The 16,302-nt window shown below is 45.7% G+C and overlaps 1 protein-coding gene across 20 annotated transcripts in view; it reads left to right on the forward strand.

Moving 5' to 3' along the window:
- Positions 1 to 16,302, forward strand: part of TCF7L2 (transcription factor 7 like 2) — a 197,252-nt gene that overhangs the window by 119,156 nt on the left and 61,794 nt on the right. For 8 of the 20 annotated variants that reach the window (XM_038578812.1, XM_038578817.1, XM_038578809.1 and 5 more), the window contains exon 6: positions 7,292 to 7,435. The exons of 11 other annotated variants lie outside the window; for them this stretch is intronic. In XM_038578812.1, coding sequence (XP_038434740.1) covers positions 7,292 to 7,435 — 144 coding nt within the window. The remainder of the gene's footprint in view (positions 1 to 7,291; positions 7,436 to 16,302) is intronic. One more of the 20 variants, XM_038578818.1, reaches the window with a different exon arrangement.

Genomic DNA, 16,302 nt, shown 5'->3' on the forward strand with positions numbered 1-16,302 from the left:
AAAGGGCTTCGTTGAGCGTTCCAGCAAGGTCTATTAGAAATTCCTTCAGTCTTTTGCATGTCTTGGCTGATTTCCCAATATTAAGGTTAGCCATTCGACATTATTGCCTTTCATAAAGCAAGGCTTTACTTTCCAGTAAAGCCTTGACCATCACTTAAAAAGGTAATTTAGTGTTAATACCAGCTAAAAAATAAAATTATCTCCTTTATTCAGAATTACCCAAGTAAGTTCTTTTTTACTTTATTCCAAACTTTTTTTTTGAAAGATTTTATTTATTTATTAAAGAGACAGAGAGCATGAGAAGGGAGACCGAGCGAGAGAGAGAGAATGAGCAGTGGGACAGGTCAGAGGGAGAGGGAGAAATAGGCCCTGCACTGAGCAGGGAGACTGACACAGGGCTCTATCCCAGGACCCCGGGATTATGACCTGACCTGAAGGCAGATGCTTAACCTACTGAGCCATCGAGGCTCTCCCCCTACTCCAAATTCTTTAAGAAACTATTTTATACTTACTTTTCTTTTGTTGTAAAATACTGTTTCTTTTGTTGTTTATGATACTGTAATGAAAAAAAGCTATGTTTTATCTCCAACTTCTTAATATTTGATATGCAGAAGTATTTTTTTTCTTCCAGAAAACAACACAAGTTGGTAAAATTTTCTTTGAGCCAATAAGCATCTTTCGAAATGATGGTTCAAATCCTCATTCATGATACCTTATCCCTCAAATCTTTTTCTTGGCCATGTATGGCTTTTATCTGGTAAAAGAAAACTTTAGGTATGACCTTTTCTCTTTGGATATAACTGTCTTCAGTAAATATCTCCTCTTATGATACAAGGGCCACATCCAGAACTTGAGGCACATTGGATTTGTACTTAGAGCCATTCGCAGACCTAATGAGTTCCCCTGCTCTGTGTTCTGCTCACCCTGAAGAATTGGAGCCTGTGGGAGGTAGACCAGGCCCTTTGAAGGCACCTTCTAGTGACCTGACAAACTGAGCCTCAGAAATGTGGGCCACACAGCCAGTTAGTGGGTGATAGCGATGACTGCGGCCCTGCCTCTGTTTCTGTGCTGAGGTTGAGAAGACGTGAACTTTGCCTTTTTTTAAAAAAAGAATAATATTTTATGTATTTATTCATGAGAGACACACGGGCAGAGGCATAGGCAGAGGGAGAAGCAGGCTCCCTGTGGGGAGACCCATGTGGAACTCAGTCCCAGGACCCCGGGAGCACGCCCTGAGCGAAAAGCAGACACTCAACCACTGAGCCTCCCAGGCGCCCCATATGATCAGTTCTTGAAAAATGGTGGTTAATTGGATAAATAATGTAGGACAGTGCAAACATTTACAAAAGAAGTTATGCTACCAACCACCCTGCCAACCCAGGCGCCCTGTGAACTTTGCTTTATAAAAAGACACGTGTAAGGATGGACTTAACTTTCACTTCTTTCGTGTTCATCCTGTTTTGCCTTCCATTTGACTCTGGTCTTTCTCACTGAGATGAGGTTCTTGAGTGACAAGGCAGACTTCACTTCTGCATCCCTTGAACATAGAGACGGTGATCATGTTTGACCCCATGCCAGCTCTGAGCAGGAGGCTCAGGGACAGTGACAGGGGAAGAAGGAATTGCAGTCCTTTGTGTGGCCACTTGCCATTCTTGACTCTAGGCCACTGTCTTCCATAAGTGATGACACTTGCCCACCTTCATGTGCATGCAGGTGTGCACACATGTGCCAACATGTATGTACCTCGCATAGACTCTCACACTTTGTCACTTGCACACACTCACAGTTTGGAAATGTAACCACAAATAAAAGATGTTGCTTTCTGTTTGCCACGTCAGTGATCATGTCGTGGTTTGGCTTTAATGATAAAAATGGTGACTTGTCTGTCTGTAGCTCTGATTACAGTTTCTTTGCATCTGTGTTAAGTTGTTTGACAACATATTTTGAACGTAATTAGTTCCCACCAAAGTTACCTCACCTTCAGAGGTGAGAATTATTGATGGCGCTTAAAGCATAGAGCAGCATGACCTGTACAGACCTGAACTCTCTTTCCAAGGTGACATGTGTATGTGGGCTTTGGTAGTCTGGGTGGGTGGTTGGATGAGTGGCTGCTATTGCTTCTTTTCTGGCGTCCTTTTTCTACACATGTGTGTATATATATGTGAGTAAATGATTAAGAGATGGGATTTTATGCACTTAGCAATTAAAAAAAATTGTCATTTTGCTTATTGGCTTCTCTAGTGGAATGGCTCTTGCCAGTGCCTTTCTCTTAAATGGATTTCTTTCTTTTTTTCAATTAAAGATTTTATTTAATTATTTGAGAGAGATAAAGCATGCGTGCCTGCATGTGCACACATGAGTAGTGGGGAGAAGCAGAGGGAGAGGGAGAAGCAGGCCACCTGCTGGCCTCTATCCCAGGACCCTGGGATCATGACCTGAGCTGAAGGCAGATGCTTAACCAACTGAGCCACCTAGGCGCCCCTTAAATGGATTTCTTATTCCTCCAAAGATACTGCAGTTTCAAAATAAAATTCTTCCATGTTATATATAGAACCCTGAACTCCCATTTTTAAAGTCTAGTTTTGCTTTGTTCTTCTCTGTGTAGACCTGAGTAGGTCCTTTTATGTCTAGACGTAGAGGTTTAAAATAAAAATGATAAAGAATTTGATTACACAATTTCTAAGATCCATTTCATTTCACAATTCTGATTTCTCTCAGAGACCCAGAAATAATCCTTTCCCTCTTGCTTGGGGGAGGAAACACATAAAAAACACAACTCAAATATATTAAGGTTTTCCAGAGAAACATAACCAATAGTTTTGTGTGTGTGTGTGTGTGTGTGTGTGTGTGTGTAAAAAGAGATTTATTGTGAGGAATTGGCTTACACAATATTGAAGACAAGCAAGTCCCAAGATCTGCAGTAGGCACAGATGTGGGAGAGCTTTTGATGTCGTCCAGTCTGCGTTCAGAGGCCTGGGAGCCACATGAGCTGACAGTGTAGTTCATGTCCAAAGGCTGGCAGGCTTGAGCCCCTGGAAGAGCCAAGGTTGCAGTTGGAGTCTGAAGGTGTAGAAAAGTTAGTGCTCCACCTGAAGGCAACCAGGCCGGAGAAAGAATCCCTCCTTGAGGGGAGGACCAGGCTTTTGTTATTCAGGCCTTTACCGGATTGGATGAGGCCCACCTATATGAGAGAGGGCATCAGTTTTAGTCTGCCAGTTTTTTGTTTTGTTTTGTTTTGTTTTGTTTTGTTTTGTTTTATAGAGAGAGAGTAGGGAAGGGCAGAGGGACAAGGAGAAAGAGAGAGTCGTAAGCAGGCTCCACACCCAGCACGGAGCCTGACATGGGGCTCTATCTCACAACCTCAAGATCATGACCTGAGCCAAAATCAAAAGTTGGATGCTTAATTGACTGAGCCACCCAGGGGCCCCTAGTCTGTCAGTTTTAATGTTGAACTTGTCCAAAAAATAGAGAAACACTCAGAATAATATTTGTCCTGAGTATCTGGGCACCCAGTGGCGCACAGTCAGGTCGACACATGAAATTAACCATCACATCAAACTTCTCCGAGACAAAATTGAAAACTTTTGACTTTTTAGGTCTATCTGAAGGGTGGGCTCAGAATTCGCCCAGTAGCTATTGGCCAAATTGAGTCTGAATAACATTATTTCATATACCATCTTTATCTCTTGAGGCTTTAGTATTTTTTAGGGTTTTTGTTTCTTAAATGCTTTGAGGTCCTCTTTCTATACTCTTTTTTATTTTTCCTGGCAAAGCAAATCAGACTTCATTGGGTTTGGGTTCCATTCTACTGTATTAATATTTGAATATTATCCAGCCATTTGTTGAAGGGTGGCCCTAAGCTCAGAAAGAAACAGAACAGTAGAGGACGCAAACATTGTCACAACTTTTTTTTGTGACACATCTTGATTCTTGATCTGTGTGGCCATGCCCAGAACTGGTCAGCACTCTGTGTCATCAGGTGCTGAGTCACCAGTAAAAATGAAACCCGCCACCCGCTCTGTCTGCTTTCTCTCTTGACATGCCACAGTTTCAGACCTTCACCTTGCTCTGGCGAAATGCATCTCTCAGAAGTTCTGTGTCACAGGTGGTGTAGCTGGAGAGAGCTAGGAGGCAGATTTCAGTGCTGTTAAGTATCTGCAGCTCTATCTTTCTGGAGACCACATCTTAAAATAGGTCAGTGTGGCCAGTGGTGTCAGAGGTGTTGTTAGAGGAGCAGGAGGGCTGGATGTCAGTTCCTTCAGGTGTTGTTGTTCAGGGTCCCTCTCCCTGTCCCAGAAAGTGGCCTCAAGCTACATTCATTCTTCTTTCAAAAAGTACCAAGTGCCTACTCCAAAATACTGCCTTATCACAACCCCCCTGGCCTGCCAGGAGCATGAGGCTCACAAGGCCTTCATTTACTTTTTCCCGGAGAATCTCTAGTTTTAGAGATTTGTAGATGGACAATTATTGCAATCAGTCTGGCTTTGGTGACTAGACTGTTCCAGTTAGGATTCCTTTCTCTCAAATTGGCCTGAGCAAAATAAATGTATTGACCCACAGCTCATAACTGAAAAGTGCACAGGTGGCATGCATCAGGCATAGCTGGATCCAGGGGCCTATTTACCAGGCCACCATTTCTTTCCTTGGCTCTGGGTTGATGTCACTTCATGAAAGCAGGTAGAAGTCCAGAGAGAGCTTACCTTCCCCTGTAATTCTGAACCAGTGGTTGTGGTCAGGAGGTGTGGTATGCTGAGTGCAATTGGACTGAGGGGTGCACCTCACATAAACTACGTGGCTTGAGAGGTGGGTGGTACCTTCTAAACAATTCAGGGTATTGCTACTGGAAAAAAGCATGAATGGATGCTGAGCAGAAAACTTGGTGGATGTCTGCTTTTTAATCTTTAGGATCCGTTGAAGAGTTTCATATAAGGGGAGACTCCACTACAGTCCTTTCACGTTACAGAATGATTTTGTATTTCTATATACATTTGCGTTTCTTTATAAGGCATTTTTTAACCCTCCAAAATTTGAAGTGGCTTAGAAGACTTCATATTATGCACAAAGATTGGAAATGAATATTTAAAGGAATGAGAAAAGACAAAAAAGAAAGAAAGAAAAAAAAAGAAAAGCAGCATAGGCCCAGAAGAGAAGATGATGATAAAGTTAATCTCATATGTCTCAAAGCTGGGAGCTCCTATAGAATAATTGCTTAAAGTGATGTGCAGATTTGGCTCTGAGGTTCCCAGGAATGGCGGGTCTGGATCTTAGAGGGTGTATGTGTATGTGTGTGTGTGTGTGTGTGTGTGTGTGTGTGTGTGTGTAAGTAACATGTCCTAAGCCACAGGCCCCTCTGGGAGTATGGACCCCGAGGAAAGGCCATGGGAAGATCATAAAGATGCTGTGGTCTTAGATACATTTCTTCTCCAAAGTCCTCTGGGGCGCCTGCCCTTGGGAGCCTTGGCTCTTTGCTGTCAGCACCGGGTTAGAAAACAAAGCAAACAGACAGGGATTTAAACCTCCATATTGCTGGGTTCCTTCCAGGAACAATCGGAGGGTTAGACCATGTCACCTCTAGTGGGAGACAGTAAGGTGAGTCACCCCTATAACAAGGCAGAGTAGGATTACCTTAATTGTAAAGCTGGGCTGATCTTGAAAATGGACTCCTGCTTGCTTAATGACTCACATTCCTGTTTACAAACGAGTGCTGTGGAGAAATGCAGAATGGGAGGTTCTGTTTCCCAGACGGAGACCAGAGACCTCCGGGCACGGGCAACTAGTGCTTCCTCTGAGGGCTTGGTCTGCCCCTTCTGGGGCGCAGACCTCGGGGCTTCCGGCAATGGTGGCTTTCCAGGGCCAGATCCAGGGACAGCTGCATCCAGCTAGGGCCCTGGGGTAGCACCAGTTTGCTGGTCACATGGCCCCTTCCCCTTTTGGGAGTTCACATGGCCTTGGGATGGGTTTAATCCACCTGGATACTCCCCTGCCCCACATCAAGGGGGGACCAGGTAATATGGTGACCACGTAAATTGCTCCGGAAATGTGGTTGCTGTTTTATAGAATTTGTCCTTTATTTCCATCGACTTCCTATCTCTCAGAGCCTTTAGCACCCACTGTGCCCCTTCTGCTGATGTTGGGTGAATATCAGAACATAAGATAATTGAGTTTTGTGCTCAATGTCGTAGTCTTAACCTTGAGTTCTTTTATTCAGGATTAAGAAGGGTGAATAATTTATTTATGGCATTTTTTTCCATATAAACCCTTTAAAAACTAGAGTAGAAAAGTCATACATCCATACAAAGGACATAGACATTTTCCTTTTTAAAAGACGGTAAGAATGATACTTCTTTGCTGTAAAATAGCTCTTCTTGGACCCCAGGTCTCTCTTTACGCCCCTAAATTCTCTATCCTGTTTATAGAGCAGTAGTCAACATCTGGATGGGCAACCGAGTCTACACAGCAGCACCATGAGTTGAGTGAGACCTGGTCCATATTCCCCTTCTGCCATTTACTAGCTGTGTGACCTTGGGCATGCTCCTTAACGTCTCTGAGTCAGTTTCCTCCTCTGCAAAATGGGCATGACGATACCTACCTCACAGGGTGGTTGTGAGGAGCTGCAGAAAAACAGGCACATTCCTGTCTAGAGCCCCAAACAGAGTAGGCAGTCAGTGAACTGAAGCCGCTGGCCTGCTGGAGCTCCAGCTGGGCTGAAATGCAGTGCAGCACATACTTCTTGAGCACTCAAGCTGTGTGCAGCCAGGTGTTTCCCAGAGGTCCAGAGATGTAAGTGTAGCCACCTCTCCAAAAAATGGTAGAGGGGCAGAGGGGGAGGTGACCAGAGAGATCCTCAAGTAGCTCCCGTATTGGGTGGAACCATATGTAATTGCGTTTTTGTAGGGTAGAAATACCAGCAGTATCACGTGGCTTAGATGAATAGAGGATTCAGTAAGGTAAGTTGAGAGAGAGAGAGAGGGAATGCTGGCCAGCTGGGCCGCTGGAGCAAGCAGCGGCCGCGTCCCCTGGGGGAAGGCTGGGCAGAGGGGGGCACAGCGGGCAGGGATGCAGCGGAAAAGCTGCGCATAGAGGAGGCTGTGCTTACGGAAGGGGCCCGAAGCTAGAAGCCAGGGAGGTGGAAGAGTCCTGGGGTCGCCACGGGAGCCAGAGTCCTCCTTGCTTGGAGTTTGCCGAGAAGTGTGGGGTCAGGGAAGCAAGTCCTGCTGGGGACCGTGAATACCTCGGTGACTGCGTCCCCCTCCCTCCCAAGCCTCACTCTGTTCCCGTTTCTTCCTGGCAGCAGTGCCCCCTCCCTTGCTGCACTCAGGGACATGACTGTCAGCACTTCTACCCCCCCTCAGACTTCACTGTCAGCACTCAAGTCTTCAGGGACATGAAAAGGAGCCACTCCTTACACAAGGTTGGGGAGCCCTGGTGTTTGGAGGTAGGTCCCGGAGCAGAACGACGGTATGAGATGAGCTAGCTCTGAACTGAAACCACCCATCCAAAGTTTGCTTTGTGCCAGGGCAGGGCCCCTGAGTGCGCCACGGCCCTGAGTTCCCGGCATCTTGCTGTCCTGTCGGGTGCCATGCTGTCTGGGTGTCGTGATCACTGATAGGTTTATCATAGCCATAAGGATGCCAGTTTACGAGGAAAGGGTGGAGGGTGGTGCTCCCATGAACCCAAGGTGCCCGGCTCCCAGGAAAGGCCACACGTGGTCCAGTGTCCTGTGTGGCTTCTGTGAGAAGGATGAACTCTGTGTTATCCCATTCAGCTTGACCCCCAGGAAATGCTTTCCTGGCACATTCCACAGCTCCCAGGAGAAAGAGAAGTTATTACCTCAATTTTGCCTTTGTTCTGAGTTATTTAGAACTTAGAGATTCTCTTGGAGAATTCAGGGTGCCGAGAAATGCCCAGTCCTCTGCAGTGATACCTTCCTGAGGCAGCCGTGAATGGCTTTTCTCGCAGACGTGGCTGTCCAAGGACGGGAAGCATTGTTCATTTCCTTTAAATCATTCAATACGATGTCAGTACCCCACACTGCTCCATGCTTGGGAACGACAGTTCTCTTCAAATCAGGAATCCCAAAGAATAAAGACCGTGTAGATCATGCTTTCCTTCTCAGAAAAGCAAAAGTCAACACAGATGATAAATTTTTTAAGGAACTCTATAAGACTTAAATGGCAAATGATTTAGTATTAATATTAGTTTTTTTTTTCAAAAGAAAAATGAATATTTAAGAGCCAATTAGTGAGACTTCTATCCTTTAAAACCATTGATACTCTACCTACTACGTGCTGGGTGCTGTGTTGGGCATTAGGGCCTAATATTGGGAAGCATTTCTTTCTCATCATTCTTGTTTCTGGACTTTAAAGATGTTTCACAAAATTGGAATTGGACCTTACAATAGTTTGGTATTTTCTTCTCACTTGACGTGACACCAAGGATGCTTCCGGACACTACAACGTGTCTTGATTCTGGTCGGTGACTTCATGTGTTAGTGTCTTGCGGAGACCTTCCTATGTAGAGGGGCCCCCCTTTGGCCAGATGTGAATAAAACTGAGGATGTTTCTGGTCCCTTCCTCATCCACTAATGGTGCCTGTACTCAGACTTCCTGGAGCCGGTGAATGCAGGAAGCCCATGTCCTTTGATGGATCTGGGAGTGACAGGACAGGGAGGCCTCCTTCTGTGCAGGAGCCTTGGCCTGAGAGAAGCCTTTCCTCAGCAGCTGCCCACTGGTCCAGCCTTTAACAAGCGTGGCGGCTGGTCCTCTGGCCACAGATGATAAGGCCCTGCCGCACATGGCTGTCCCTCCACCAGGGCCTGGCAAATGGTAACTCATTAATCTTTGGTCAGAGTTATGAGGTAGATAAAGGAGAACCAGGCACCCATTTTGAGTATGAGGAAAATAAAACAGGAAGACCGGGTTTCTTCCTTATAACTTGAGATCCTTGATGCTGGTGACTATGTTCATTTCTTGGCTCTGCCCTCAGGACACAGAAACATCTCGGGGAAGCACCAGTCCACCCCACTTCCAGGATCAGGTCTAAGTCTCTGAACTGTGAATAGGCCAGACACACAGACACCGCCCATGAGCTGTAGGAACTTGGACAAAGTTACCCAGCTTCTGTGCCTCAGTTGCCCTGCCGGTGAAGGGGAATCACACGTGGGCAGCTGTGAGCACCCAGTGAGTCGAAGCGTACAAAGTAGGGCTTGGCCGGAGGAGCTGGGGTCCAGCACGAGCCCTGGGGCATCACATGCTGAGAGTGTGTCCGTGTGAGGGGCCAGCCCCTGCTGGGCAGCTCAGTTGGACAGCCTGCTTTGCCGGCGGCGTTGGCACGGCATCGCTAGTTAGGTATCCCCTGTAGTACTTTCTACTTCACGAATCGTGGGTGAGGGAAACCCCGATCCACAGCGTGGGTGTGCTAGGGGCGGCTCTGGGTAGCATAGTGGAAACCACACGAGATGGGAGGCAGAAGTAGGATTGAGTGCAGCGTTCCCTCACCTCTGTTGGCAAGAGGCTTTACCCCTCTGTGACACACCCCCTGTGTCTGTAAAAGGGGATGGGCGTGGAACACCTGCCCAGCCTGCTTCCAGGGGGCACCAGAGCAAGATTTTACACAGCATCTCCTATGGGCCAGGCGCTCCTGTAAGCGCTTTGCTTATAGTTACTCTTCAGAACCTGAGGACCATCCCAAGAGGGAGATGCTGCGATCCCTTCTAGCAAGGGAGCCACAGGGAGGTGTAGCAACTGCTTGGGATCACACAGCACAGGGGCAGAGCCATAAAACTGCTGTTACTGAAGACCACGGCAATAGCCCATGGTTCCGAGTCTTCCATACCAGCCGTCCTCCACTTGCTAAAGGACATATGTCAGTCCTTCTCAGGGGCTGGGAGGAAGCTTTTGATTTGGGACATTCGGAGTCCAGTTTCTGCTTTACCACCACCACATTCGGGTCACTCTCTACCCCAGCCAGACTGAACTTTCAGTTTCCTCCCTCTTTTTTCCTTGCAAGTTGGCTGGATTCTGTTATTTCAGCCCTGTCCTCCAGGGAAGTAAGGTTGGTGGACCAGTTGAGTAAATATGACTAAGAAAGTCAATATCCACCTGGGCAGGCGTGAGTCACTTTTTTCTAGTTAGCTATTCATGTACATTTTTAAAACTAGCCACACAAAGTCATTGCATTGGGGCTATTAACATGTTTAATAGTGACAATAATAGGGTGTGACCTGTGGCATAAGTGCATTCAGATAAGAAAGAGTGTTTTTTCCTGTAATTGCTTAGTTAATACCATTTTCACGGAAATGCTTGCAACAACCTTTTAAAAAGTTCTTTGTCTGAATCTTTTCCCTTATTCCTTGCTTCCTCCTTTTCAGAGGTTCTACAAATTTTTCCTGATCAGTGGCCGACGATTAGCAAGATGGCACGCTCTGTCCCTTTTGATGTTTTGGGTGACTTACCTTTTTGGTGATGTTGAGCCTATTTTTATTTTGTATTTAGGGATATGGGAGTGAGTGTGTGTGTATGTGTGTATTTGGGGTGCACCTTATTATTGTTGATGCTTATTAATCTCTCAACTTACACATTTAAGGAAAAAAAAGAGACATCTGCTCACTTTGCAAAGCTAGTTGCACAGACAGGGAGTGAACCATTTTGGTGAAGGAGGAAATGAAACTTTTCTTAGGTTTATTAGACCACATCCTATAAATCTGTGGCTTATTATATGTCTGATTTCTGAAAAGCATGGCATCACAGCTGAAGTTTTATTTTTGCTTGTTAGTCATTGAAACAAATATAGATATTGCTTCATTTCCTTGGTACTCTATTTTTCAATACACATTATGTATGGAAAATCTGGATTTACACAACAAAGTACATTAGAGGGGAAGTCTTTGCTTTATAAATCTCTGCATTGGAACTTTGCTAGCATTCTTTTATGCTAGAATGTTTAATTTGTCTTCCTACTCTGGATTGCATAGAGACGCAATGAGAAAACAGTAAAAGTTCTTCTCAAAGGCAATGTTAATATTTTGACAGACTTCCTTTCAGTCTTTTAAGAGATGTGTTTAGAAAATCATAGGCTGGCTCATATCATATTATATGCAGTTTTCTGTTTATTTTACATCTCTCCAGATGGGAGCACTTTCCTACGTATTCCATGAAGAGTCTTTGTAACACTTCTAATGGTTGCCCATTCTACATGTGGGTATCCCCTCATAGGCTTAGTCATGGCCCTACTGCAAACAAACTATTTCTAAAATTCCACTGTTACAGTGTAGCTGCATTGCACATGGAAGCAGATGTGAGTTAAAAATGATGAGGGCAAAATGACCCAGACAGTCCATACTGCCCTCATGATTAGTATGACCCATAGCTTCATGGGTACAGCCCTGGATCATTCTGTGCTGGCCGACCAGCAGGTTCATCCCCCCGGCCCAATTCATTCTCAGGATGAGAACACTCGTGAGACCACCGGTGTTGTTACTTCTATCTCTCATTCTCTCCTTGCAGAACTTCCTTGTTGAATTCTTCCGGGTCCAATGAATGCATCTCTTTCTGCCTGTGAACCACCCCAGTAGTAGAACTGGACCCTGTCATGGCCCACTTGGAATTTCTAGTGCCTCAGTGAAAGCACATTCCCAGTGCATTGCGATGTAGTCTGTCTCCTACGTGATTGACACAGCTTGGACAAAGCTTGGACAGGGAAACTGGCCCAGGGAGGGAGGGAGAGGATCATTCTAGGTCCTGATTCCCATGAAGTTGGCCATTCCTTGGACCCAATGCCGTGAATGCTGTTCTCTTCACGTCTTACTCTTGTCCTCTCACCCTCTGAGGCTGGTATACAAAGTTGGCAGCCCCGGCCAACCCAATGCACGGGGTTTCTCTGAGGAGCTCAGCCCTGTGGAAGATGCAGGTGTTCCCTGCCCTGTGGCCATGCCTCTTGGGCTGTCTGACGTCTACCAGGGTGCCACAGGCTATATCACGGCTCTTATCTTGGTGACTACCTCTCTTTTCCCCATTCTTTGTGAGTCACCTGTTTTCTTGGCGTCTCGTGTGACAAAGGTCATTAATAGAGAAGACTTGACTTTTGATGCGTGACACGTTATCACCCACACGGTTTATTGTTTTGGGTCCTCCCCTTTTGTAATTCTGTTAGGTGACAGATCACTTTTTAATGGGCTAACCTGTGTCCAGGGAGAGTTTAAATTAGCCTTCAGATTTTTTTTTTCATTCCTTAGAGGTGTCTCCCCCCCACCCCGATCAAATGACTCAGTCAGTACTTGGAGAGAGGGAGTGGATGCTTCCCACTAATGGTTGTGGGAACCTGTCACATCATTCATTACCTGTCACATCAGTCTCTGTTGTGATATCTCTGTCTCTGGGTCCTTTCTTATTATTGGTGTCTTTAATGATGCCATGGAGGTAGATGTTTGGAAATTGAGAACAGGTAAGAACCGTAGTTGTGCCCAGGCTCTGGAGCTGGCTGCATTTATTCATTTTTATTAAGGGCAGTTACTGTCAAAGTAGGAAATCTGAGTTTTAATCTTTCCTTCTCAGGACAGTCCTACGCACCTTATTCAAAAGGTATTTCTTACATCAGGTGCAGCTAGTTCAGCAGGAGGCAATACTAAGAAATCATGTTCCGTCCTTTATTGCACTCATTTCCACCCTTCTCACATGGTAGCTCTGAAAGTCCCCTTTAAGCCTTTTAGTATTAAAAAAAATACAGGAGCGAAAAACTTTTCTTTCTTTGACTTGCTTTGGGGAGGAAGGTGATAGAAGTGGCTTAGTATCCTTCGCAGGGGCACATGCTGGTACTGGCTGGCTGGCCTTTCCGTGGCGGTCCTTCTCCAATCAGTTGCTGGGCCCTCGACTTGAGCTGAAAATGAGGAAGGAGGTGACCTTTGTACAGCTGCAGGGTTTTTGACTTTTTGTTAGAAAACTCCCGGGGCTTGTGTGCCTGTCTCTGTGCACACGCACGTGTCTGGGGCCATCCCCTCGCCCCCAAGCACAAGTGCACAGCCAGCTCTGTAACCAGTGCAGCAGGAGACAAACATTTTTCTCTGGGCAAGTCCGAGTAAGAGGCCTGTTTGTGCTCACAGTGAAAATTTCTGTTTTGGCAAGTCAGTTCCTTCTGACAAGGGGAGGAACTCAGGTCACCAGAAAAAGAAGGTGAGAAGCAAGGAAGGTGGGCAGGAATTGGGGTGACAGAGGGTGCGCAGCTGCCCCCCCTGGATTTATGTCCCAGCCCCACCAGTCACTGTGTCTGCCAAGCTCTGCCGGAGCCCCTGCATAGCAGCACCATGCCCCAGCAGTGGCCCCTCGCTGCTTAGGAAAACAGACTTGGCAGGAGAGGATGTTGGGTTGCACATGAGCTATGGGGCTGGAGCACAGGGATCAGGGGAGCTCTCAATCACTGCTGCTCAGCCTGGCTCCCCACACCGGGTTTCTGGCAGGGCAGGTGGTTCACTGGGAGACCGGGTGACAGGTGAGAGGTCCCCTCTTCATGGGAAATGAGGAGCTGCTCCACCAGAAAGTAGAAGTAACTTGTAACCATCTGGAAGGACATCTAGGTTGTTGGTTGTTCACAACTCTGTCTCTTGGATGTTTCTTTGCTCTTTCCACTTTTTCAAGAACACATGAGAAAGGTGGGTGGAGGCTGGCAGAGGAGGACAAAATAGCTTGTGGCATCTTCTATGGGCTTTAGAATGCACGCAGTTCCTCAGGGAAGTGGAGCAGTTCTGGGCCTATGGCTCTCATGATGCCTGAATCTGTTCACTTCTCAAGGGAATGGGATGGGACCCTCCTTTCTCCTTGGCCCTGTCCTGCTTTGGACAGCAAAATGTACTCAGGTCAGACTCCTGGGGGGAGCATTCTTCATTGCAGTTTTCTTGGCTGGGTCACCTACAACTGTCTATTTTTCAGTTTTGCACTTATTACATATGCTTTTGTGCTCTGATTTCAGATGTGGGGATCAAGTTTCTTTGGAGATGTAGCATTAAAAAAAATACACATGCAACATAAACAGTTAATCCTTGAACAACATGGATTTGAACTGTTCGCGTGGGTCTACTTCTATGTGGATTTTTTTTTTTTTAATAAATCCAGTACAGGGATCCCTGGGTGGCGCAGTGGTTTGGCGCCTGCCTTTGGCCCAGGGCGCAATCCTGGAGACCCGGGATCGAATCCCACGTCGGGCTCCCGGTGCATGGAGCCTGCTTCTCCCTCTGCCTATGTCTCTGCCTCTCTCCCTCTGTGACTATCATAAATAATAAATAAATAAAAATTAAAAAAATAAATCCAGTACAGTACTCTGAAAGTATTTTCTCTTCCTTACAATTTTCTTCATAACGTTTTCTCTTTTCTAGCTTGCTTTATTGTAAGACTATAGTATATAAGACCTATGACAGAAATACATGTGTTAATTGACTCCTTGTGTTACCGATACAGCTTTTGGTCAACAGTTGGCTATTAGTAGTTAAGTTTTGGGAGAAGCAGAAGTTGCATGTGGATTTTTAACTGTGTAGGGGGCAGTGTCTCTAACACCCTCACCTCCGGTTGTTCAAGGGATTAACCATATTTTAAAATCTATCATCCAGCAAAATTGACTAATCTTCTGGTCTACAGTTCAATGAATTTTAGCATCAGTTTGTATTACACCTTATACACACCTTCATGCTGTTCCTTAGTCACAGGAAATGTTTATTTTTTTATCATTTCTGCCATTTGAAAGGTAATGTTGACTTGATTCTCTCTTTGAGAGGTTAATTTTTCACTGTTGATTGTTAGATTCTCTGCTGTTCCTCTGTGCCTTCAGCAAAAGCAATGTTCTTCAGCAAAAGAAATGTAGCCGTGGTTCCTTGGTTGTCAGCATGTTGGTTATTGACGAGTCTTGGTTGGATTTTCTGGCTGTTCTTGCCCATGTACCCAGTATGCTTTGGGCCACTCTGTGGATTATGGAGAATTCAACCCAATTCTGACAGTGGCCAAAGACAAATACAATTAATAAGGATATAGAATATATGTTATTGCTAATTATATAGGCAGCAATGAAACAACTTTGGGATTATTCTGCTTTGAATTACCTATGTTATTCTTTCCCAGATGTCAGGACAGATGATCAAACTTTGGGCATAATGTATAAAGTGAAGATGGTGCCTTTTTTATAGATTTTATTGACCCAACATGATTTCTCCCAGACTGTTTTCACTTGTCTTGTTACTTAGGTGAAAGCAGGAATTGAGCGCTTCCAGGATCATCAGTGAGGGCATCCCAGCTATGCTTTGGGACAAGCATGGGAAGCCCAGAGCTACCATTTCACCTTTGGTGGTTCAAAGCTCATGCTTTCTTAGGGAAAAGTGAAATGCAGGGACATGTGTGTGATGGAGGGTCCTGTGTCTGTGCCTGTCCTCTTGAGAAATGAGCAGAGGTGACCCCAAAGGTCCCCTGCTCAGAGTGTCACACTTGACTGGACAGCAGATGATGCCTTTGCTGTGGATTCTGCTGGGGAAGGTACGAGCAATTGTACACATGTAAATTCTTGTGTCATCTAATTCCTGTCTCTGTAATTACTTGGAAACTTGCCATTGCAGCCAGTTGACAAGTGGGAACGGTGACCCAGCACAGAAAGCAGAAATTATGGGGGAGGTGACATCCAGAAACACTGTCATAGCTCTCCTTCTGGCTTTCTGGCATCCGAAACATCATTAGAGTCAGGAAAAGAGACTCCTCTCTCTTACCAGGCTAAAAGAGTCTCTCAGAGTTTGGTAGACTTGGGGCATTATTCAGCTAAGAGGAGCGAGTTTTGCTGATAAAAAACTACCATTGTCAGGCAACAGGTTTCCGGAGAAGAAACGTCCTCAAGGGGATGGAGAACGGTTTTCATTTAAAGAACACAATGATACCACCACACAGCAAAGCAACGCAAGCCTGGGTACCTAGGCAAAACAACAGGAGCAAAGCAGGTTAGAAACAAGTTGCTTTTCCGCATCGGGATTGAGCTGATAGGGGACTTGAGACAGCCAGCAGTGGCGTTATTTTCACAAGTGGTGCAAGTGGGGCCTGGGTGCCCTAACTCCCCAACGTGCCTCCAGGAGAGCGCATTGATTGCTCAGCTCTCCTCTGAAAGTACTCGCCATTTGTCTGAGTGACGTTGGAAGCATTGTATCGTTTCTACAAACACACACATGAGAAGGTTTATTTTTTTTTATTGGGTGACAGATCGCATGTTAGGGCACTAAAAGATGAAAGCACTAAATATTTGCTTTAGAGAAACACAGTGAAAGATTCTCTCATCCTCCCAACTGAA

Source organism: Canis lupus, chromosome 28 (genome assembly GCF_011100685.1).
Source record: "Canis lupus familiaris isolate Mischka breed German Shepherd chromosome 28, alternate assembly UU_Cfam_GSD_1.0, whole genome shotgun sequence".
NCBI lineage: Eukaryota > Metazoa > Chordata > Mammalia > Carnivora > Canidae > Canis > Canis lupus.